The 25,534-nt window shown below is 43.5% G+C and overlaps 2 protein-coding genes across 8 annotated transcripts in view; one reads left to right on the top strand and one right to left on the bottom strand.

Annotated features, from left to right (window-relative positions):
* Nucleotides 1-631, top strand: part of ZP2 (zona pellucida glycoprotein 2) — a 12,977-nt gene extending 12,346 nt beyond the window's left edge. Inside the window, exon 17 of the mRNA XM_064478508.1 lies at nt 354-631. Coding sequence (XP_064334578.1) covers nt 354-499 — 146 coding nt within the window. The 3' untranslated portion in view covers nt 500-631. The remainder of the gene's footprint in view (nt 1-353) is intronic.
* On the bottom strand, nt 328-25,534 carry LDAF1 (lipid droplet assembly factor 1). 7 transcript variants are annotated; one of them, XM_031433081.2, is made up of 6 exons: nt 25,407-25,534; nt 24,630-24,853; nt 22,757-22,953; nt 17,331-17,499; nt 14,815-14,953; nt 10,800-11,802 (listed from the first exon to the last, which is right to left on the bottom strand). In XM_031433081.2, the coding sequence occupies exons 3-6, from the start codon at nt 22,850-22,852 to the stop codon at nt 11,721-11,723; spliced, it is 486 nt and encodes a 161-aa protein (XP_031288941.1). In that variant the 5' UTR covers nt 22,853-22,953; nt 24,630-24,853; nt 25,407-25,534; the 3' UTR covers nt 10,800-11,720. The 7 variants fall into 7 exon arrangements, with proteins under 7 accessions (XP_064334577.1, XP_031288941.1, XP_064334574.1 ...); XM_064478504.1 differs by having other exon boundaries at nt 24,727-24,853; XM_064478503.1 differs by lacking the exon at nt 25,407-25,534 and adding an exon at nt 25,171-25,311.

The raw sequence follows: 25,534 nt of genomic DNA, 5'->3' as shown, positions 1-25,534 counted from the left end.
TAAATCCCTAGCCAACAACCCGCAAGAGACCATGCCCTTGGGACAACTAACCACATCTGTCAGTGCCAGAATGTTAAACGGCATGCTTGGGACCGTAAGGTCCTTTCCGGGTGTCAGCCCATCTGATCTGAGAGGAGTAAAAGCAAGGAGGAAATGCCAGCTGTGGGAGTGGGGTCGGGAGAGGGGGGGTTTGGCTGGAGGGGTAGGACTATGCTGTTGCAAGCGTCCCAGACGAGTCCTTTTGAAGTTTAAGTTCACTTCCTTCTCTGGGGAGCTTACACGTAAGGTTTCAGCTTCAACTTACACTTGATTTAAATACGATCTTAAGACTGGAATGTCTGCTTCCTTTCCAGGCACTGTGGAGTCCAAAGGGCATGGGACTGCTGGTTTTGTTGCCTTTAAAACTGTGGTGGCTGTGGTTGCCTTAGCAGGCGTTGTGGGAACTCTCGGCTTCATCGGTTACCTGCGCAAGAAAAGAACCATAATGTTAAATCACTAATCGGGTTTTCAAATAAAGTGGTGGAAGTAAGCCTCTTGCTTTTCTGTCTCATTAAGGTTAGATGGAGTTCAAGGACTGTTTCTTGCAGTCATTCTTCTTTAGAGAATATAGTACCTTTCCACAATCCCCTGTGCAGGCTTTGGTCTACGTGGATGTGAATAAACATATTTCTGACTTAATTGATTCCTGTCACTCAGCTTTTTCTCACCACCACCCGCTAAAACTGGCAGTGCCAGAGAAGTCAATCAATAACAGGATTTAGTGACAGCCCTTTTCTCGGGGGGCATTAAGTGATTTTAATGTCTTTTACACCCTTCTATTCACATATATTCAAGATGAGGGGGACAAAAAGTCACCCCTACAAGATGAGGGGGGCAAGAACTCACCCCTAATCATTGGCATTATTTCCTTGCGAATACCTGGCTTCCCTTCCCTTGTAGAGAGGGGAAGTTCATCTGGTATCATAGTATTTCCTAACCCAAATTACTCTTTCAAATAAGTAGACAATTTTCCCCGAGAATTTAAGGGATTTAGTTTCTCTTTTGTGTACTTCCAATCCAATTAAAGACCAACAATCTCCTCTGGAAGCAGGAAAGGAATACTATAAGATTCTAGCTTTCTGGAATGCAAGTAAAACATTCCTGGCAGGGAAGTCATAGCACATTGGTGGAGCACATGCTTAACATGCACGAGGTCCTAGGTTCAATCCCCAGTACCTCTGTTAATAAATATATTAAATAAGTTAAACCTAATTACCGCTCCCCTTCAAAAAAAAAAAATATTCCTGGTCTCATTAAGACTCCACAGCTGAACACAAGCCTCTTCGCTGATCCTGGAGAGCTGCTGTCCCACTACCTAGCACTTGTGTTACCTCCTCCTGAGGTGCCCCATCTGAATTAGGCTGTAATTACATCAGCATAACTAGTCTGCTTCACACTGTAGCTCTAATAGCTGCTTCACATCATATTCAAGATATCGAATACAGACATTAATTTGTATCCCTCAACTAGAAAAAGGCTGGATCTAAACCAGAAGTTATGAAAAATGTAAAATTTCTGAATCCCTGTACATGGTGAAGGTGAATAAAATATGGATATTTCTAGTATTTAGACTTCACCCCTCAGTTATAAGTTGCCCTACCCCTGGGTTTTTCTAAACCCCCCAAATATTATATACACATGGTCATCTTGTGATACTGTAGGTCTTTAATATTGAATCCTTCTACCTTCAACACAACCTTTGATTCTAAATTCTTTTAAGAGTTATATGGTAAAATTCAACCCTGGTGTGGGGAAGGAAACAACCTCACAGACGTTGTGTGAAAGTTCTAGTCTTCCTAGAGTGATAAGGGTCAAAATTTCAAGTTGTCCGGTTCTCATCAAGGCCATCCTTTGGACATTGAGGCCTTATTCTCTTACAAAGCAATCTGCCAATAGTGAAACGAATGGGCTTGGATTCAAACTTTTTCTGTGACTATGCCATGATAGTGTTACACATCAGAACCAGAAATATTACATGTGCTGCATTTCTTACAGTGGCATTTGAAAAAAAAGTCAGCCCCTTAAATGGCCTCCTGACCCGGGTCGTAGGCTGCATAATGGCCACTTGGGACATGTCCACATCCTAATCACCAAACACTTAATATTGTTGTCTATTGATGGCCCCAAATGGACCTTGCAGATGGGTTAAGTAAGACGTCTTGATGCAGGGAGATCATCCAAGTGGGCCCAATCACAAGGCTCCCAATAAAACAAGTGGTGGAATCAGAAAAGATGTCCCAGTGGAAGCAGAAGATGGAGTGATGTCCCCAAGCCAAGGAACGTGGGCAGCCTACAGCGGTCGGGAATGGTTAAGAAATGGCTTCTCCCCTCGAGCCTCCAGAAGAACACAGCCCTGCTGCCCTGTTTTGGACGTCCGAATTCCAGAGATGTAAAATAACTTATTCTCAGCCACTAAGTTTGTATTAATTTGTTACAGCAGCAATAGGAAACTCATATACCTCCTAACGAGTCACTACCCCCAACTGGGAAAGACACTTTGCTGGACGTGCACATTTTACAGATGAGCGACTTGAGCCCAAGCACAGCTGGTCCAAGATACCAGTATCTTGATTGTGGAGCTGGAGCTTCTTATTTGCAAGTTGGTCTGTTAGTGTAGAGTCACAGGTCAAGACTAAGGTGACCTGGGCCTCGAGGCTGTCCCCTGGCAGTTCGGTTCTGATGTGTTTGCAAATGCTGAGGCAGAACTTTGAGAGATCAAAGCCAGGCTGGCTGTGGAGCAGCTGCTGGAATGAACACCTGTTGCCATGGTAGCCTGGAGCAAGCACAATGAGAGGCCGTCAGAGTCGTGTTCTCAACTCCCGAAGGTACACATCCTACTGTATGTGGGGGAGGCAGCCCAGTCAGCAGAGAGGAGCTGTGTGGGCAGAGACGGGGCTCAAATGCCAAGAAGCTGCTCCCTCATCCAAACGTGTGTTTGTAATCTCCCTCATCAGGTACCTTAACTCAGGTGCCAGGAGATAGATGAAAGGCATTTGGGATTCTAATATGCTACAGGATAGCTCTGATGGTGCAGTTTATAGAGGCTGGGGATGGGCTTCTGTGCCTCGGGAAATCCCCCCAAATGTTGAATTTTCTTCCCTACCCCGTTCTGCTGCGTTAAGCAGTTCTATGGAACATGGAGGGCTCTAGGACAAAAGCTTGGGTTCTGGGTCTGTCTCCCTTACTGTGTGTCCTTGGACAGATGGAAGAATCTCAGAGCCTTTTTCCACATGTATAAAATGAGAATAAAACCTACCTTGGAAGCATGTAAGGGTTCAGTGAGATCGTCCACGTGTTGGCATATTTGCTGCTCAGGCAGCAATGGAGCCATCTAAACCAAACCTCATTCTATCAGTCACTGAAGGTTGAATAAAACTCTGTGCTAGGTGAGAGGTTCTTAATCATGCACATATTTTGTAAAATATACAGTGTCCTGATCTCACCTTTATCTTTAAGAATCTTTAAGGAGTGAGGTCAAAGCATGTTTAGGCTCTATAGGAAGCTGAATAATGGCCCCCAAATACCCATGTCTTAATCCCAGTAACCTGTGAATGTTACCTTCCATGGCAAAAGAGACTTTGCACACATCATTAATTTAAGGATCTTGGATGGGGAAATTATCTGGATTATCCAGGTGGACCTAAATGTAATCACAAGTACCCTTATAAGAGGAAGACAGAGTGAGATTTAACTGGAGAGGAGAAGGTGGTATTATGATGGAGGCAGAGATTGGAGGGATGCATTTTGAAGATGGAGGAAGGGGGCTTCAAGCCAAGGAGTAAAGGTGGACATGAGAAGCTGAAAAAGTCAAGGAAACAGATCCTCCCCTAGAGCCTGCAGAAGGAGCCAGCCCTACTAATGCCCTGACTTTAGCCCAGGGAAACTGTAAGAGACCTCCAGAATTCCAAGAGAATAAATCTGTGTTATTTTTAAGCCAGTGAGCTTGTGGTAATTTGTTTCAGCAGAAAGAGGGAACTAATACAAGCTCCTCAGATGCTCTGACATACACCCCTGGGTAAGACCCACAGGGCTAGACAAAGACAAAGACTGTGTAGGTAAAGAATGTTGCCCACCATTTCAGTAAACAAAGAATTTAACCAGTCATCAAGCTCTCAGCTCCTGCAGCTGCCCCCCCCCCCCCCCCCCCGATGGTGTGCCCTGAGGAGAATTCAGGATGGAGAAAAACAGGAAACTGGCCCTCGATAGTTAAGATGCATATCAAAGGAATGGTCTCAGAGAGCGCAGACTCGAGCATCTTCCCACACATAGAAAAGCACTAAAATGATTAACTTGAGATGTCTGTTTTTGTGACTAGCCGTAATCTTGTGATGTTCAACTACATGTTTATTTTTGTTTTTGTTTTTTCACAAAAATGCCAGTATAACCTGGCTCCTCCCTGACCTCTTTGCAACAGTTCCTCAAAGCTGTCTGAGAGGCCGTTTCCAGGCTATAGGCCCACTAATGTCCTTGGATAAAACATATCTCAATGTTTAGATTGTATATTTTTTTCAATTGACATTTTGTTCATCAATGGCATAGCATACCCCTACGGCACATATCCTGATTGGACTAAATAATCAAGATAAAGCCTCAATTCCCCTTGCAGATATTTGTTTAGTGGTGGGTACATGATACTGTTCTGTTCAATGAGATTTAAGAGGAAATTGGGAGGGGACTTCTGTCTTTTTCCTCATTTCAAAAAAAGTTATATAAAGCTAGCCCCTTTTCTCCCTGCTTTTGAATATGGTTATGTGACACTGTGATTCCTTCAGCATTGGCAGCCTTCTTGTGACCATGAGGAAACAAACTTGAGGATGCTCTTTCAGAACAGTGGAGTAAAAACACAGAAAGACTAGATCCCTGATTACATTGTTGTGTTTTTTAACTCAACCCTAGAACCACTTATATCTGGATTTCATGTTTAGTGAGAAGTTAAGGGTTCTTATTTTTCAAGGGAGACATTTTGTTTCTAGTAGGTAAAAGCATTCAAGATCATTCAGGCTTAAAGAACCCTTATTTTTAGGAGAAAGTTCATGACTATCATTTGCATCTACAGAACACACCATGTTATATGTAAGCTTTTCTTTGGATTAATAACCAAATTGTTACAAACCAAGAATGAGAATACATTTTGTTAACAAATTTATTTTGCTTTGGCTCCCTCAAGGCCCAAGAGAACCAGAGTCTGGTTCATTCATCTTTGAATTCCCACTGGTACTTCTGTGAAGGAAGTGATTTGTCCAAAAATGTAGTCCAAAGAAGCTTGATTCAAAGCAGACAGCATAGTCACTTCTCACCCATATGCATAGATGGATTCTCCTGCTTTAACTCAGTTCCAGGGTCAAAGGAGAAGGGAAGATGTCATAAAGCAAGCACTGGATGCAAGAGACATGGATTCTATCCCTGGCACTGCAGACGTACAGTGTGCACCCCTTCTCTGTGCCTCGGGTGTACCAGCTGTAGAGAGGACTAGAGAGAGCATCTATTACCTTGCTACTCAAGGCGTGGTCTGTGGAAGGCTCTGAAACCGAGGGCAGTCATCAGTTAGATCCCTTAAACTATAACTTGCTTAATAAATAATATCCTGTAAACTGCCTTCACTGACCAAGCTTGCTTTAATTGTTTTACAAATTGCATACCCTCCAAACTTCACGTAGCTTGAACTATATATATATAAGACTCCTTTAACCGCCCCTATAGATAACACCTCTGATGTATGGGTTGCTATAGTAACAGTTGCTTAGGTTGTTTTTAAGGAACATGGAGCTAGCCTTGCCCAGTTCAAACCGGTTGAGACCACCAGCCATAAAACTGGGCCTACGCCAACGTCTGATGGGTGACATTTTGACGTCAGAGGTCAAAAACTGCACCCTTAGATTATGCAAATTCTGCCATTTTCTGAACGTGTGTCCCATGAAGAAGCATGTAACTCAGATACACCTGTGCAGAACAGCGATTACCTCGCCTTTTTCCCACCTGCAATCACCTTCCCCTGCACCTCTGACCACCTTACACTCTCCACCCATAAACATCCCAAGCCTCTTGCCTTCCAGGAGGCGGACCTGAATCTCGTTCTCCTGTTTCCTCGCTTGACTGCCTTGTGAATAAACCCTTTCTCTGCTGCAAACCTCAGCGCTTGTCAGGCAAACAAAACTAGTTCAGTAACAGCTTCACCAGGAGCTAAGTCATGCAGAAACTCAAGTCCTGCTCCAGACCTACAGACTCAGAATCTGCCTTTTAACCCCTTGTAGGCATGCACATTAACTTTTTTTTTTAATTGAAGTACAGTTTACAACGTTGTGTCAATTTCTGGTGTACAGCATAATGTCCCAGTCATACATACACATACACATACTCATTTTCATATTTTTTCATTATAGGTCACTGCAAGATATCGAATAGAGTTCCCTGTGCTGTACAGTATGAACTCATCATTTATCTATTTTATATATAGTAATTAGTATCTTAAGAAGCACACTCCTCTAAAGCTTCTTCCTGCTCTCAGTGCTGTCTGTGGCTTCTCAGCTGGGCCACCTTCAGATCACATGGATGTGAGTGCCCTCTACTGGCTCAGAAATTAAGCACTTTCTAGCTTTTACCTCCCACTCGAGGAAACAGCAGCATATAAGTGAAGTACCTTATGGTTAGCCATTCTCAACCTTGTGACAACTCACACCTGATCATGTCTCACCAGGCTGTGACGACACCCGGGCTGAATCTCCTGTTCTGTGTGGAGCAGACAACAGAAGCCACGCAGAGGAGGTGGTTGAAACAGTACTTCTGTGTGCACAACTCTAAGTAGACCCCACCGTTCACACTCCCGTTTTATGAAAACGGTGATCCCCCAGGGTTACCTGATAAAGCAACAAAGGTTACGGCAACAGTCGCAGACAACGCTTACTGGGACATGGGTCCGGGCTCAAGCCTTAAAGGCAGGTGGAGGTGTTAACATTTAACAGCTCACTGGTTACATGGGTGGGTTTTTCAGTCAGGCAAGCTGGGCTTGAATCCCATGTCTGCTTCTGCACGCACTTAGGCAATTTCAGCCCTCAGTTTTTCAGCCTCACCTCTAAAATGAGTGGTAGTGAGGACTGACTGAAGACGTGGATTCAAGTAAAGGATTAAGACAGCACCTAACACAAGGCAAAAACAAACACTTACTGTCATACGGATAAATTAACGTTCTGACTGTACTAAGTCACAGCCCTCTGTCTTTCAGCCTCACCTCTAAAATGAGTGGTAGTGAGGACTGACTGAAAACGTGGATTCAAGTAGAGGATTAAGACAGCACCTAACACAAGGCAAAAACAAACACTTACCGTCATACGGATAAATTAACGTTCTGATTGTACTAAGTCACAGTTTTCATATTTTAAGGATCAATTACCTTTCCAAATAAGCCACACATTGGACTGTGCCTAAAAGGCCAACAATACTTTTTTTTAACCGAATTATTGACAAATAATAGTATATTAGTTTCAGGTGTACATCCATGATTCAAGTCTACGTACGCTATGAAATGGTCATCACAATAAGTCCAGTTACCATCTGTCACCATACAAAGCTAATTCAATATTATTGACTATATTCCCCATGGTTAATCTTACATCTCCACTTTTGAATGACCAGGGAGTCCTAATGTTACTCCAAGCTTGGCAAACAGTAGGATTTTTACAAGTTCCTGTTCCCTCCGTTTTCAATGATGATGAACTGTGCATTTTGATGACTATTCTTTACGGGCCTATTCTGTGGCAGGCACTATGCTGGATTTGTACATTATTTTACTTCATTTGACCAGCAAAGTCCTTAGGCTGCAGGCAGTGTGACAGACAGAACCTGAATTGCAAGCTTTGATTTAGATGTCAGGTTTCTTGGCAGAACTGATAAATCGTTTCAGCTCTGAACCTTGGTTTCACCTCGAAAATTCCAAGGCTAATGGAATATGAAAAATGAGAAGCCAGCAGGGGCAGCTTGTTGTGATGGGTCTCATCCATGAAAGGAAAGAGTTAGCACGTTTAAGTGCTGTGGGAAAGCACCTTGCACTTTGCAGAGTTTGAAGCAAGGATGTTCACGTGATCAGAAATATGTTTTACAATGATCTCTTGGCTACTGTCAGGAGAGCATGCCACAAGAAGGCTCTTTAAAGCTCTTAGCAGTGAAAATACTCTCAAATTTTATAACCCCAGCCCAGACCTACTCTCTAGGCCAATGTCCACTTCACACATCCTCTTGGTGTCAAAAAGGCATATCTGACTTAATATGAGCAAAGCAGATTTTGAATATTCATCCAGCCCCCAACTCAGAAAATAGTGTCACTGACCTCACAGACTCAAATTAAAGAATAAAATATTGCCATTTGCAGCAACATGGATGGATCGGGAGTTCATCATTCTAAGAGAAGTAAGCCAGAAAGAGAAATACGGTATGATATCACTCATATGTGGAATCTAAAAAAAAAGAAAAAAGAGGACACTAATGAACTCATCTACAAAACAGAAACAGACTCGCAGACATAGTAAACAATCTTATGGTTACCAGGGGAAAGGGGGTGGGAAGGGATAAATTTGGGAGTTTGAGATTTGCAAATGATAACCACTATATGTAGAAATAGATTAAAAAATAAATTTCTTCTGTATAGCACAGGGAACTATATTCAATATCTTGTAATAACCTTTAATGAAAAAGTATATGAAAAAGAATGTATGTATATATACACACATACACATATATATATATATGCATGACTGATAACATTTTGCTGTACACCAGAAATTGACACATTGTAACTGACTATACTTCAATTTAAAAAAATTTAGGTGCCATCCTTGTGTCCCCCTTTCCGTCACTACCCACATACCATCATCCATCACCAAATGCTGCTGGCCCTCCAAATAAGGAAGGTGTCCCTTATCTCCACCCTAGTGAGTCACACCAGCCTCTGCTCTGGACCTCTGCAGACCTCCTAACTGGCCTTTTGACTCCTAATCCATTGGCCACAAGTGATCTTTAAAAATTTAAGTCTAATTATATCCCTCTTAACATAAAGTGTAAAATTCTTCGTTGTCTTCCCTTTGCTCTTTGTGTGAACGTCTTACCCTATGAGGTCCTGCATGATGGGCTCCTGTCTCTCCTCCACTTACCCTTTGCTCACCCAGCCCAGTCACACTGATACCACTTCTTTTCCTTAAACACACTAAGCTCCTCCCAGTCTCGGGGCTTCTGTGTTGCTATGGATGAGGTGGCCTGCCAGTTATTTATCATCCTTCTACTGTCTTCAATGCAGTTGCCATAATCTAATATTTTGTTTACTTATTGTAGCAGGTATATTTCAAGGTGGAGCCCATGATCCCCACCTGTGGTACACATTCCCGTGTGATCCCCTCCTCCTGAGTGGGACCTGATGCTTCTAAACCACAGAATAGGGTGAAAAGTGACAGGATGTATGTGACTATGCATACGTGATTATGTGTTATAAAAATGTAATGTCCATCTCGCTAAGAGATCCTCCCCCTTGGTGGCTCTGAAGAAGCAAGCTGCCAGGCTTTGAGTTGCTATATTAGAGGGACTGAGGTCCTCAGTCCCAAATCCTGCAAGGAAATGGATGCTGCCAGTGACCATGTGAGCTTAGATGTGGATCTTCCCCTGGCTTAGACTCCGGTGAGAACCCAGCCCTGGCAGCAAAGTGATTGCAGTCTTGTAAAGGACTCAGCTAAGCCAGGCCTGTGCTCCCAACACTCCGAAAATGTAGGGTAGCAAACATGTGCTTTGTAAACTGTTATGCAACAATAGAAAACTAACACACTTGTTAAGTGACTCCTGCATGAGAAAGTAAACTTCAGGTCCGGGGGCTTTTCATTCTTCATTATTGAAGCCTCAGAACTCAGCAGTGTATTTAGCATAGACGGCTAACAGCAGACATGTGCACGTAAGAAAGAAACAGTCACTCGACAGTAACTGTTAATATTAATACCCACATGTATTGGCAGGAATGGGCAACTCTTGTTCTCTAATAGGTGAAGGACAGCTTGGTGACAGGTGTGGCTAACTGTCACAGGATGCGGAAAGTTTGAGTACCCAGTTAAGGCCTTTATGTTCTCCTGTAGCAAACAGCAGGTTATTTGCTTTTGTCTGCCCAGCACGTATTTCCTTTTCTCGTGACGTTCCTTTGGGACCCTCCTCCCATCTCCATGTGCTCCTGCACCCCCAGCTATGCAGGACCAGTGGGACTGACCCATCCCCTCCCCTGGTTCCCCAATGTACACATGTCCCAGCCCTGACCTATCAGCACATTCCATCCCCGTGGCCACTGTGATTGGTTTGGGGCTGTTCACATGACCCAAGTCTGGCCAATAAGAGCCAAACCCAGAAATTCTGAATGTACTGTTGGAAGAGAGCAGCCTCCTGACATAGGCTGATGTAAAATTAGAGCTGCTGCAGCGACCTCCACGTGGGGAGGGCCAGCCGGAAAAAGCAGCTCACACTGAGAAAAGCAATGATGAGAAATGCCTCACGACAGCACTTGAGCCCCTGGATCCAGCAGTGCCCAGAGATCTACCTCTTGGTTTTATAGTTCAGTGAAATGAATCCCTCCCTCTCTACCTCTATTTTTTTTTTTAAAGCTATTTTGAGTTCTATCACCAGCAACTAAAAAAAGCCTCATTACCCAGGATCTGCTGTGAAATTGACACAGAAGGAATAAATGAATCTGATGTCTGTCTGGAGTGGGGGCAGGGGGGAAGTAAAGAGTATAGAAAAAAAGCTCATCCAAATAAATATTTAATAAAATACCACAGCAAATAAACCACTAAAGTAGAAACCCCACAGGACTTTAAAAATCTGTGTAGTCCTTTAGCATTTTCATAGGACTTTTGAAGAAATGGCTTAACAAGATAAGTTCCTTAAAACTATATACAGAAATATCAAGTGCAAATATTTTAAAGGGTAAGAGCAGTACTTAACAGTGCTCAACAGTGGAAACCATACTTTTAAATTTAGGGAAAAAATGCTCTTGGCCATAAAGTTAAGTTTGGACTCTATTTTCCAACTTTGTCTGAAAGGCCATTATTCCCAAGTGCTGTTGGTCTTTCTGATAAAAAGCTAGTAAGGCAGAAAAGCTTGTTCTGTTTTGGATTGTTTTTCCCCACATCTTGTTTCAAATGAGTGAAGAAATAAGAAGAAAGAAAGGAAAGGGAGGAAAGGAAGGGAAGTAAGGAAGGAAGGAAGGAAGGAAGGAAGGAAGGAAGGAAGGAAGGAAGGAAGGAAAGAAGGAAGGAAAGGAGGGAGGAAAAGGAAAAACAATCCATAGTTGTCCCAAACTGAGCCCTCAGATACAAGATCTGAGTCTCTGGGTCAAGCTGCAGGCCTCTGGAGGCTCAGGACCCTGCCCCGGTCAGGTCTGCATCTTTGGGGAGGAGGAGGCGAGAGGCGGGAGCCGCTGAGCCATCATAGTTCTCCACTGATTCTCCATGTGAGGGTGGGTCAGCTGATGGGACTCACACAAGAGCAACAAGATCCCCAAAACTAACCACTGCAAGACCCTACAAATCAGTGAAAGAGCTAGAGGACACTTCCGGGAAGTGCTTGACCACCCAGTCCCTCCTGAGCCATGATCCCAAGGGGTGAGAGTGATCCAACAGCTTTCCAGAGGTGCTTGGAAAAAGGCTTTGTTTCTGTTCAGCTGGTTATTCCCGGAAGAGCCCCTCCAAGTCTGCAGACTTCATGGCCAGCTGACAGTTGCCACTGGAGTTGTGTTGTGTCAACAGCCTGTTTGGTAACAATAAGAAATGATTAGCTCTAAGCCCTCTTTAAAGAGAAATGTTGAGAGAGTGGATGGCTGAATATGTGACATTCTTTGTTGGTTTATTTTTGGCTGCTTCTTGCAACCACACCAGATTTGGGGCTACGCTAAAATGACTGGGTTAAGAGGAGAGGTTACAATCTCTTTCCCCTGTTCTATTTTGGATATTGCCTTTTCCCCAATTGTCTGTGTCCTCACAACAATCCAGTGAGAAAGGCAGAGCAAGGAGTAGCCCCATTTTCCAATGAAAGAAAACGAGAACAGAGACTCCAAATAGTTTGTTCAAGATCACATAGTTAAAAAAATGGCACAGCTGGGATTCAGACCCGTTACTTCAAATTCCAATTAACTGCCCATTTCTTCACATCTTCATCAGAAGGGAGAGAGGTGGTAAAAGGAAGAGAAACAGATCTGTCCTTTTTAGTCCCTGTGATGGTAGGTTTCAGAGGGAAGTGAAATGGAGAATCTATGGGTTCTCTCTGAATTTCAAATAGCCTTGCTAACACTGATGCCCCTGGTGGAAAACTATAGCACACACCAGAGCTTGGCTGACCAACCACATCTCAAGGCCCTTCTCCTTGGGGGTTTATACCACAGAAGCTGAGATAGTTCAACAGTCCATTTGCCAGCCTCCCTTCCAGCTTAGAGTGGCCATCTGCCAAAATTCTAGCCAACGAGGTCAGCTGGGGTAGGAAGCGAGGGCAGTCCTAGGAAAGAACAGGAATTTTTCACAGTATATTTGGAAGATCTGCATGACTCAATGAACCAATATTCTCCAAATGACCAGAGCATGAAGTCAAAATCCTGGGTAAAGATCTATTAGAAGTACAAGATAGACCAGTGAATTTTAATATTACAAAGTATAAAAAGTTCACTTTCAATTAACCTTTAAGAAACTACCACTCGTTGATTTTTGGTGTACTATCAAAGAACATTCATAATCATCTGAAAAAGCTTTCCTCTCTTTCCCAACCACACATTTGTGAGGCTGGGTCTTAAAATACTTCGACTAAAGTTACATATCACAACTGAATGAACCCAGATGCACAAAGGAGAACCCGGCTGATGTCTAATAAGGCAGACATTAAAGGTATTTGCAAAACGTAAAACAGTGCCACTCACACATTTCATTTTATATTGGAAAATAGTTACTTTTCATAAAAATACATATCAACAGACAATATTGTTCTTTTTAAGTAAACAAATGTTTTTCAAATTTCTGTTGTTACTTCCATTGGAGTAATTATCAATACACGGAAACCACATAAACAGAAACTCTTTGGAAGTCTCAATAATTTTTAAGAAGGTAAATGGATACTGAGAACAAAGAGCTTGAGAACACTTGCCCTAGTGAAAAAATGGGTGTGAGTGCCTTGGCTGGGAGGAGAATGGGAGGGTAAGGAGATCAAGAACAAATCTTGGATCTTTTTCCATCTCTTCACTGAGAAATAGATATTCAGACTCTGCTACTTGCTGTGGAATAGTTGCAGCACAGGATTCAGAGGCAGGGAGGGAGTCTGGCTCAGAAGCATCAGCCTCAATAAGCCAAACAGGCCAATATTTCTCCTTTTATCTCCTTTAAGACTGACAGTGATCAAGACAATTTATAAGAAGCGGAACATGATTTCAAGGATATCAGTTAAGCAATCCTATGAGAACCACCCCTGAGCAATTTTAAATTATACCCACTTCACATTTATTTTTCAACATACGAGTAACAAAAGGATAACCTTTTGGGCAAGAAGTTCAATGGCTACTCTGCAAAAAATCAAAATTCAGCACATCGGTTCTTTTAAAGCGAGGGTTGGCAAAACCATGGCCCTAGGGCCAAATCCAGGCTGCTGTTTTTGCAAATAAAATTTTATTGGAACACAGCCACACTCATTTGTTTGCTTAACGTCTATGTGCTTTCACGCTCCAGCAGCAAAGCTGAGTGGCTCCAGCAGAGACAGTCTACAAAACACAGTCTACAAAATCTAAAATATTTACTGTCTGGCTCCTTAAAGCAATTGTTCCCCAATCCCTGTTTTAGAGTTACTCTGTGTCTTGGTTAAGAGGTTCTGGAGTTAACAGACCTGGATTTAACAAGTCCTTTCTCTGCCATCCTCTTTTGGGACTCAGCTTCATTTTCCTTCTCACAGAACGGGCCCTAATAACTGCCCCCCAGGGTGTATTACAGGAGCTACGGCCTGGAAAGTGCATCAGAGAGTCCCTGGCACAGAGCAAGTGCCCAGTGAGTAGTAGCCACTGTCACCAATTCAGCAAGAGCTTAAAGGAAGCACAAAAGAGTGCTTAAGACTCTAAACTCAACAAGTACAAAAGAACAAAAATCAAACATAAAAAAAAAAAAAAAAATCACCTCTAAAAATCCCGTTGGAGGGCAGCCCATTATAGACAAACACACTTTCTTTCATTAATTTCAACACAGCTGGTTATTCCTCCAGTGTTTAAATGGATCACTGTCCCTTCAGTGGAGGCCCCAGATGAAATAGCTGGAATTTACGAGCCACAACGTGGGGACAAAATCCATATATTCAAATATGAGAAGAGTAGAGAGCATCAAGACAGACTGGGAACGGCAGAGCCACAGCTCCTGTACCAGCCTGGGGTACATGCATGCTGAGTAGGACGGTAGTTCACTGTTCTTCCTGTTGCTCCCTGACTGCTACAAAAAACACCTTAATTTGAATTTTTGTTAAGTTAAGTGGATATTTTTGAAAAGGGATCAATAATAACTGCCTCATAGAGCTGCCATGACAACAAATGAGTTATCACATGTGTGGTGGATGATGGTAGCAATAGGGTTTGTTTGAAACACCACTGTAAATTCCCATTTGATGTCCGATGTGTTTGGGTAACTATGAGAAACATCTGCCTCTTACAGTTTTGCAGCTAGACACTGACTAGAGTTAGGGTGTTATTTGTGAACATCCCCCACAAATGGAAAAGATAAAATGATTGCACTGACAGGTACTTACCTGGGAGAAAACCAGTAGCTGATGAGGCTGGAGACCACCACATAAGACACTATGATTATCCCCGACAAGGCAAGCGACACAAAGCCCAAGCCACAGAGGACACAAAGCAGTGAAAGGCCGCCCACAGAGATGACCAGTCCTGGAAGAGAGCACGGTCAAAAGAGCCATTCAGCTAAAACAGACTGAAAACGCCAGACCCTGCACCACTGGGTTTAAAATGATTGATTCAGATGTTTCAAGTGAGATTTCCCATAAAAACCCAGACTTCTGGCATCACTTAAAAAGGAGGTACTCTCAATGCCCAGGTGAGGGTCATCACGGCCTGGCTGCTGCTGGCTGGCCCTCCAGTTTCCTCCAGGCCCAACTGTACTGTTCCCAACTGTACCGTTTCCAGATCGCTTTGCTCACTTTTGTTACCCATCTTGCTCATGGGTGTTTGAATGTGAAACCCCCTCATCCTGAAGGTCAGGGATGGTCTCCCAAAGGAATTCTATAGAAGGAGTCAGCGGAGGCAGTAACGGGGGAGGTAAATCACGTCCAGTGTTTCAAACTGCCTAACCAGTTCTAGAATTTACATGGGAATAAAGACTATGCAGGCTAAATAAAGTAAAATCTAAACGTAAGTTTTGACGAGGCCTTTTACAACCCAGCCTGGCAAATATCACACAGTAACCATAAGGTCTGATTGGTCATTTTACCCAACCTTAAATAATTTTTAATGGGAATGTGAATGCATTATCATCTAATAAGTGCAGAGAAAATACATTTTTCATAATATGGGGTCTGGGGCAAAAACAGTAAAAGGTACACTGGAAAGAGCATGCACTTCCACAGTACACATGAATGAGTCTGACCCTAGTTAAGTCACTTATGGTGTGGCGTTGGGCCTCTTGGAGCTTTTGTTTAACTCATCTGTAAAAAGAATATAGTAACTACCTCTAAATGTTGCCATGACAATTAAATGGCTGTCATGTATGGGACAGACGGTGGTAGTGTCTGTCCGCCCAGCACACTTTCCCTTGCCTCCCTCATAACAAAATTCCTCTTTCTATAGAACTAGTAACATGGGAAATGCTGCAGAGCAGACACCTTTCCCCCCGCCTCGCGAGTGGTCAAACGGCCCAGTGCTCCACAGTGACAGTTTCAGGGATGCACCCTGGAAAGGAAGGAAAGCAGAGTACATAACCAGATGTGCTGTCTTTTCATAAAGATTTACAGAATCCTAGATCAGTATTTTTCAACAGATGGGCAACAACCACCTGTATCGGCATCAGATGCATCGTGGAGCCTTGTTTAACATTTGCATTTCTGGACCCCACTCCGGACCTGCTAAATGACAACCTCTGGATGAGAAATGGAAATCTGTATGTTCAAAAAAGCAAGTGAGATTTATGTGCACTCAAGTTCCGGAACCACCGCTCTAAAGGGGGACAGCTTTGCACGTGCTGTTCCTCCTGTCTACAAAGCCCTTCCTTGCTCACCCTGAGACAAAGCTGTTACATACCTTTAAAGTCCTGCCTTCTGTAAAGCATTGCATGATACCACCAAAATGCACTGGCTCCCTCATTTCTCTCTAAGTTTACTTTTATTGTCATACTCATTCATCTTTCGCCCATCTATCCCTCAGTTTTTACTGAACAACCACTGTGCCACACTGTATTTGGCTCACCTACCTACCATGCCTGCCTTCTCCTTCAAGTGTAAACGGTCTTGGCCATGATCCCCTGGGCAGGGAAGCAACCCTGGGTGCTCTTAGCTCTGGGAAGCCACTGAATGGGCCACAGGTGATCACCTGAGCAGATGGTAACCTTCTCTTTGTGGAGTGTGATCTGATTTGAAAAAGCAAACTGAGGCAATCAGATTTGCTTTATCAGTTAATTTAACCCAGCAACACTGGGAGAAGTTGGTAACTGGCAGTGGGACTTCAGGGGAAAAGGTAGAGAAGGGGGAACCTCAGTACACAGCAAGGCACCTGGCATGCAATAGGTGCTCAACAATTAGCTGTGGAGTGAATGGTTTCTCTGCTTAGTGACAATAGTTAGCAATCATGGAGAAGCCACACTGTGCCATGGATTGTGCTAAGCACTTTATGGAACTGTAAATTTCAATCCTCACAACCCTTTGAGATAGTATTGTTACATCCCTATTTCACACATGAGGAATTCAAAGCTCAGAGAAGGTAAATAACTTGTCCAAAATCACGCTGGTGGAGGTGGGATTCTTTTTGGGGGGGGGTTGGTAATTAGGTTTATTTATTTATTTTTTCGAGGAGGTACTGGGGATTGAACCCAGGACCTTGTGCATGCTAAGCATGCACTCTACCACTTGAGCTGCACCCTCCCCCGAGGTGGGATTCTCATACAGACCCCAGAGTCCATGTTTTAACTACTCTGACAAGATGTCTTGGTTGATGTGCTTTTGACAAGAACAGGAACTTTCGATAAGAGGGACAGATGCTCAATAAATACTGTCCTCCAAAGTGAGTCATTTTCCAGGGGGGTAACTGAGTAGGGTACCTTCCAGCAATATGACTCCCACAAAAGCAGCCAGGGAGGTGAGCACCACGAGGAGCAGGAAGAAGCCAACAGGAACAGCCGACACAGCAACAAACACCAGCAAGGTGAGCGTCAGGAAAGGATGCCTGTCCAGGTACTGACCCACCGGAGACTTCAGGAAGGCAACCACCTGCGGGCAAAGGAGAAGAGAAGGACTGAGTGTCACGTCTGAGCCCCAGGCTGATGGATCCGCCCAAGCCACAGGAGGTACAAGCCAAGGTGGTGAAGCTGGAAGGCTCCTAAGTAACAAGTCGGCAATAACAATCCTCCCAAGACATGAGTCACCCCAGCAACACCTTCAGGCGGTGGTGGACAGAGGGCCCCACCCAACCTCAAGTCTTGCAAAAGAAGGAGAGACCCAGGGACACGCCCTCTCAGAAGGCACCCCCAGCATCTGTGTGCTGACGTAATGCACGTACAGCTGGAGGCCTACTTCACAGCTGAGGCCACTGACGTACAGAGAGGTTAGGTCCAAGCTGCTTGGCATCACCGGGGAGCTTGTTAGAAATGTGGTCTCTTGGGCCCTACCCCAGGCCTGGAGCAAATCAGATTCTGCTTTTTAATGACATCATCAGATGATCTGTACGTACGCACATTAAAGTTTGAGAAACAGTGGGGCAAAATGACTCATCTAGAGTCACATGGCTTCCAAGTGGCAAAACCTAGGCATTCAGAGCTAAATCTTTCTGCTCTAGATGTCAGATGTTTGTGATGGCTGCCACTTCATTAGGAGAAAACACTTTTATGTCATCAACCTGGATACTACAGTCAGGCCATAACCTGATGACTACTGCAAGCTTACGCTGCATTAATAAAGAGGTTATCTTCCTTCGCCAGGCAAAAGGATTTTTGGAGCTGGCTCAAGGCTGAGGGGGTGCTGGTTTAATACAGAGCTGGCCCAAGACAATCTCACAAGGATGGGCTTTCCCCCTCCTCTCAGGCCCCATGCTGTCTCTCTCCTCAGTGCTGGCATGCTGGTTCCCATTCCCTTGAAAGGTTCCATCATTCCAGAACTTCCCCCCCCCCTCAAAACTGGTCCTTCTCATGTCTCATTCCTTAGGGCCTCGAGGGCCAGCAGCTGAAATGAAGGTGTAATTTAAGTTATAGTGATCACAAGTGCCACTAGAAAGAGCTGTTCACTGAAGTGATTCAAATAGACGAATCTGGGGGCACGTTGGAAGGCAGGAGGGTCTTGTAACTCAGGTTGATGGTGACAAAGCACATGACTCATCCTGCTCAACTAGAAAAGGCCATTCCAAGAAGCCACTGCTATTGTCTTGGGGCTCAGGATTGACAACTTCACTTCCTGCCCAGCCACAAAACAACAGAATGCCCACTGGCTACACTGCCTCCAGCTACTCCCTTCTGACAAGCTATCTGGAACTTGGCTGTTCAGTTTCTCTAGCCAGAGGTGACTGCACCGGGAATCAGCTCTGAGTAGGGAATGTCCAGCTTGCATACTCTAGTATCAGAACCCAGGGAGACCTTACCGTTAGGGCGGCTGCCAGTGAGAGAGACAGAGTGGCCACGGGAGTGGGGCTGGCCCCTCGAGCTGTCTCAGGTCTTGACTGCTTTCCAGCTCAAGTCCACATGTATCCTTAGTAAACCCCCAGGTGTCATCTTACGAACTGAACTGTTCTCTCTGATCCTTATCATCAAGGGGCCCAGAAACCACAGGGGAGGAGTCGATGAGGCTGGAACACCAGAATGCCAGGCTTATGACTTTACCCCCAGACTGTGCAGCACAGTAGCCACAAGTGGTACTGAGCACTTGAAAGGCAGCTAGTGTGACCGATGAACTAGATGCTTAATTGAATTTAAATTTAAAACCTGATGTTTGATTCAGTCATTGGAAATATTTTAGATATGTTTCAAATAAGTTGGGTATGTTTCAAATAAGTTCTTCAATTATAAATTTTATGAAATCTGAAGAGAGACCAAGTATTTTCCTATGGAAAATCAACATTTGAACTGAGATGTGCACTCAGTGTCTTAAAAAAGAGAATGTAAAATATCTCGTCCATGATTTTTTAATGTTGAATACACGTTGAAATTATATGGTTTTGGATATACTGGGTTACATAAAATAAATTACTAAAATTAACTTCATATGTTTCTTTTTACATTTTAAATATGACTACTAGGAAATTTAAAACTGTGTATGTGGCTCACATAATATTTCCATTGGAAAGCACTCACTCAAACTTTAGCTAGGAAAAAAACCAAGAAGCAAACTGATAGTATTTGAGCAGGCCTGTGATACAATCAAAGAAATTTTAAAAAGACGAACATGGCAGTCCTGTACAAGAGGCAATGAGGAAGATTCGCAGGGAAACCAGCCAGAGATATTATCAATGGTCCAAACTAGGCTGATGACAGAAAGGGAAGAGGATGAGGGGATGCAGTATGAATGATGAAAGAAAAACCAACAGGACCTGGGACCAGTCTGGCATGGGGATCCCAAAGAAGGAAAGCAGGAATGGTCTACCTCCAGTCCTTAAGGAATCTAACATTTTCTTAGCCTCTTCTAAATCTGGGCCCTACAACCAAAAAATAGAATAGGCAAAGAGACCAATTTAAGATGCAGACAATTAAGTCCCCCAACTGTCTTCCCCTAGGGAGGATGGCCCTGCTCGGACCAGTTTGTTTCATTTGCTGCAACATGGATAGACCTGGAGATTGTCATTCTAAGTGAAGTAAGTCAGAAAAAGAAAGTGTATGATATCACTTATATGTGGAATCTTAAAAAAACAGACACAAATGAACTTATTTACAAAACAGAAACAGACTCACAGACATAGAAAACAAACTTATGGTTAACAAAGAGGAAAGGGAGGAAGGATAAATTAGGAGTTTGGGATTAGCAGATACAAACTACTATATATAAAATAGATAAACAACAAGGTCCTACTGGATAGCACAGGGAACTATATTCAATAGCTTGTAATAACCTATAATGAAAATGATATGAAAAAGAAGATATATATGTGTGTGTGTGTGTGTGTGTATGTATAACTGAATCACTATGCTGTATACCAGAAACAAACACAACATTGTAAGTCAACTCAACTTCAATAAAATTACAAACAATAATAACAATAATAATGATGATACTACCACTGGATTTGTTAGCCATGGATTTACAGGTGAATTGCTTTCCTTTTTCTGCCAATGCCACTCTATTCAGTTAACACAATTACTATTAATTAATTCAATTAATCAAAAAATTTGAAAGAAACTACTCTACCTTAAGACCATGTGAAGAACATCAGGGCTGAGCCAACTGTTGACCTGTCCCATCCCTCTGGGAGTCGGCTGCCCTGGAAGTTATCTAGCCCAATCCTATTCCAATGACCGTGGCTAAGGATCTAAGGTGAAAAAACCAAAGAAATGCCAAAAAGCCAGAGTTCTTATGCTTTGAAATGCCTACCTTAGAAGGTAGATGTGAACATTAAGTAAGTTAAGACATGCCAAATGCCTAGCACAGGGCTTGGCATACAGCAAGTGCTCAAAGTTAAAGCAGAGTCAGTCCCTATTGTTTGCAAATGCCATATTTGTGAATTCACCTACTAAAGTTGATTAACCCCCAAATCAACCCTTGGGGTGCTTTCATGGATGTGCATGTAGCAGTGAAAAACAGGAGCCATCTGACAATGTTCCCAGCTGAGGTCACACTGGGTAATACTCTGCCTTCTTGTTTCAGCTCTCTATACAACTGTCCTTTTCATGGTTTATTTAATGCCATCTTTTTTTTTTTGTTTTTTTGCAGACTTAGGGTTTGTTTGGTGGTGATTTTGTCACTTAAAATGGCACCCACGTGCAGCAGTACTGTCTAGTGTTCCTAAGTAAAAGAAGGCACTGTGACATGCCTTAGAGAGAAAATACATGTATTAGACAGGCTTTATTCAGACAAGAGTTACAGTTGCCTTTATAGTCCAGGCTGTTGGCCTAGAGTTCAATGGTAATGAATCAACAACATATATTGAATAAGGGTGACTTTAAACAAAAACACACACAAAACAGGTTATGGTTTGATTAGCTGATGAAACGTTGCGACCAGAAGTTTGCCAGAACCTAATCCTGCATTTCCCATAGGAGCCATGGTTCAGTACATGCTAATTTAGTGTTTGAGGTGACCTGAGAAAAGATAACTAACACATACAATGAGAATTAACTGTACATGTAGATGAGTAGGAAGACCTTTCTTACTGAGCTAACTTTTAATAACAAGAGTCTCAGCCTGCTGACTGGAAGGCTGCTTGTCCAAGTTAAAAATAGCTAGCTAAACCCACAAACGGTGCCAGGAGCATTTTGGGATGAGTTCAGGAAAGGTCTCTATAGTATATATTGCTCCAGACTGCAAAGTGGTGGCTCTTTGAACAGACCCTGGTGGGACTCTGCTGTCCAATACAAAAGGAAAAAAAAAAAAAGATCACAAACCAGTTCACTTAGTTACATATATATGTATTTTATGGGTATATTGCACAGAAAAAAAGTCTACAGGTCATATAATAATATGTTAATAATATCTGAGAGCTGTGATTGTTTTCCCTGAAAAAAATGCTGAAAGGCATATAGAAGAAAGTAATAAAGACAAAAATGCAAGAAAGCAGAATATACTCTCTCAAGACACAGCGCCACTGAATGGCTACTGAACACTTGAAAGGCAGCTAGTTCAAATGGAAATGTGCTGTAAAAATAATACATGCTGTTTTCCGAAGACTTAGTACCTGTCAGTAACTTTTTTCATTAATATTTTTCTAATGATTATATGCTGAAATATTTAAAATCTATTTGGTTCAATAAAATATACTATTAAAATTAATTTCACCTGCTTCTTTTTACCTTATTAATGTGGCTTATGTCCTATTTCTATTGGACAATGGGTTCCTAGTGGAAAACTGGACTCAAATCTTAAAGCAGACTTTAGTCTCTCATTTTCAGGGTAACAGGTCAAAATTAACAACAAAACAAAAAACGGATGGTATCTGTGGCACAGACTGAAGAGTTGCCTCTATTTCCAGCAAAAGAACTGTATTTTCTACAAGGGGTGATCATGAGACTAAATTTTGGTCTATGAGATGTAAGTGGAAGTTTGTGCATGTGTGACTTTCAGGAAGTCTCCTTAAATTAGAGGTGGCCTGCAAGTCTTTCTTCCCCACCCACCTCAACATCCTATTGCATGGAATGTGGATACAATGGCTGATGCTCTAGCAGCCACCATGAACAAGTTTTAAGGTTACAACTTAGACATTACAAGGTGGTGAGTTAGAAAGATTCCTGACCTATGTCCAAATCTCTTCTACTTGAGAGAGAAATAACTTCCCATGGTGTTTAAGCTAGTGTTCTGTTTGGATTTTTCCATTCTATGCTGATTGGAAACTGACCTTTGGGTTATTCTGGACAGACTCTATCAGCAAAGACAGCTTCTTCTGCAGCTCCTGCAAGTCCTTTGAAGTACTCGGGGGCTCCTCTTTCGCCATCCTGAAACCCACTTCAGTCTCTTTAGGGATTAATTCTACCAGTAAGCTCTTCAGCGCAGGGCCCAGTCAAATCTCTCATGTTACCTTGTTTCTTGCTGTCACTGCAGGAAATGAAAAGCATTTTCAACCATTAGTGGTCTTCACTCAGCTGGCCCCACAAGAGCTTTTATTATCCTCACACACTGATGGTGGGCATGCAGGTGGAGGATAACTTGGTTATATCTATCAAAATTTCAAATTATACACACCTTGATCCAACAATTTATTTTCCAGGAACCCAAAGGAAATAATCGAACAGGTCTATAAAAACATATCAAAAGGATGTGCAGTACATCCCTGTTCATAATACATAAGAAATAGCAAAACAATGGAAAGAAGCTAACTGTCCATTAATAGGAAATATGTTAAATAATGATAAATTCATACAATAAAGTACTGTATAGCCATTGATAATGTAGATATTTATTTAGTGAAATAAAAATACCTATGTGAAAAAATTATCAAATACTACACACTGTTACATATCTCATGTATATATCCATATTATAAACTATATATGTATACTTATATATTTTATATATATACTCATAGTAAAATAAAAGATCTAAGACATATAACAAAATGTTAATGGTATTATCTCTGACAGCTTATGTTTATTTTTTTAGCCTGACTAACGCTGAAAAGAGTACGGCAGAAAGTAAGAAAGCTGACTACACTATTTCAAGTCCCAGTGCATTTTTTTTCCCCCAGAAAACCTTTCTCAAACAAGTAATAGCGGCCAATTTCTTTATTTACTACCCACAATAAACAGTTTAGTTCCCAATTACATTGTGCCAAAAATTACGCTCTATTTACTTGGGTGTAAGTCTCTTCTTAACAACACAGGAGCCTGGGGACAGGCTTTGCCCCAATTATACCCTGTGATTCAACAGACTAGAATTTCAGGACTTTCTCAATCTCTCATTATTATTTATTTTTAATAAAAGATATTTGTTAAGTTAGGTGTCTAGCTTTAAAACCCTTTTTGATTCTCATATACACAAATATATTGTTCTTAGATTTCTCAGAACAACAACTGTACAGGTGGACACGGAGATACCTTTTCCCGTTTTCCTTTACAACTGATCTCCTGATCTAAAGCACAAATACCAAAAAGATTCTGTCACGATGGACAAAATTAACTGAGATAACTCATACTTATTTACCATACTGAATATCCCACACGCTAATTATGAGTTGGGAGGAGGTATTTCCTAATATCTACAGGGTCCAGTAACAAATTAAAGCACATTTTAATCATCCCGGCTAAAGATTCTCTGCTACAATCCCTTTTGTGAAACACGAACCCCTTGGACGAGCGAGGACTAGTACCTCCACCCCATATTCTATCTCTGAAGCTGCAGCGAGCACAGACTTGAACTTGTGATACTCCCAGTGCTCAATTCCCCAACCTCAAATCTGCAACAGGCAGAAACAAGCCCAGCTCCCAGGGCCTTAGAAACCCCAGGGCCACCCAGACCGGTTTGGGGAGGCCAATGGAGCCGAGCGTGGGCAGAATGCTATGGGCCACAGCCGCCAAATACATCCACCTGGCCAGCCCCAGACCCTCTAGTCACTTACTCCTTGGAGGGGCCTCCCCAGGCACCGAGAAGCCTCCGGAGGAAGGAGGATCGCGCAGCACACGAAGTTCCCCGCCTTCTCCGCGTTTTCCGGGCTGAGCCGCGAGAATACCAGCCGCCCCGCCCCGCCCCGCCCCTTCTACGGTACCCTCCCCTACCAAAAGCCCCCGGCTCTTCCACGGCAAACGGAAACCCAGAATGTTGCAGACGGGGTTGGGGGAGTCGCACCCCACGCGGGAGGGGGAGGACTCGCACCCCACCCACGCAGGAGGAAGCCTCCGCGGGTCGCTTCGGGCCTATCCAGGCCTCCTCTTTCCCATCTGGTTCCAGTCTCTCAGCCTTCGAAGACTCGAAAAGGGGCAGGCGCCCAGTTTCTCCGGATCTAAGGGGAGCGGAAAAGAGGGTGATGCAAGTAGAGAGGGGGCTGGGCGCCCGAAAAGGCACCGAGGCTGAGAAATGGGAGCTCAGGGGGAGTCGAGTACCCTGTTGTTAATTTGAGAAGAATCCACCTTTGGTACTGGGAGCGCTCCTCTCTCCAGTGACGGGAGAGGCCGGGTTCAGTGTAGAGAAGAGGAACCCGGTAGGGAGGAAAGCACCCATTTTCATTAGTTCTAAGGAGAGAGTTTGGAGACTCCCCAACCAGGTTTCCCAACAAGGGGCAGGGTCTACGGCATGGGATGGGGATGGAAGCCCGTTTACCAAATGTGGCCGTCGGTGTATCAGTGTGTGCGCGCGCGTGCTCCCAGCCTTCCCAGGGGCTCGGAGAGATGAGGCTCCCCTTATTAACAAACGGCGGGCTGACGGCTTCAGCCGTGGGGCACCGACTATCCTCTCACACCACCGTCCCCGCGCTCCTCCATTAGTCCCGCCGGGTGAGGGGGGGTCCGGCCAGCCGGGGCACCCGGGCCCCTCGCTCCAGAGCTGCCAGCGCTCACCTGGTTCCGGCGGCCGCAGAGTAGAGCGGGCGGAGCAGAGCGAGGCGAGAGCAGGAGGAAGGAAAGCGCGGCGGGGCGGGGCGGGGTCCCGAGCGGAGCCGGCGCCTTCCCCTCCCCTCCCCTCCGCC

Source organism: Camelus dromedarius, chromosome 24 (genome assembly GCF_036321535.1).
Source record: "Camelus dromedarius isolate mCamDro1 chromosome 24, mCamDro1.pat, whole genome shotgun sequence".
Lineage (NCBI taxonomy): Eukaryota > Metazoa > Chordata > Mammalia > Artiodactyla > Camelidae > Camelus > Camelus dromedarius.
This window is presented reverse-complemented; position numbering and strand designations above follow the sequence as displayed.

Excerpts from the sequence above, each read along its gene's own strand:
- LDAF1 (XM_031433081.2), bottom strand. The coding sequence starts at position 22,852 with ATGGCGAAAGAGGAGCCCCCGAGTACTTCAAAGGACTTGCAGGAGCTG. Across the intron at positions 17,500-22,756 it reads CTGTCCAGAATAACCCAAAG|GTGGTTGCCTTCCTGAAGTC; the intron begins GTCAGTTTCCAA and ends CTTTGCCCGCAG. Across the intron at positions 11,803-14,814 it reads AGCTACTGGTTTTCTCCCAG|GCTGTTGACACAACACAACT; the intron begins GTAAGTACCTGT and ends GTTACCAAACAG.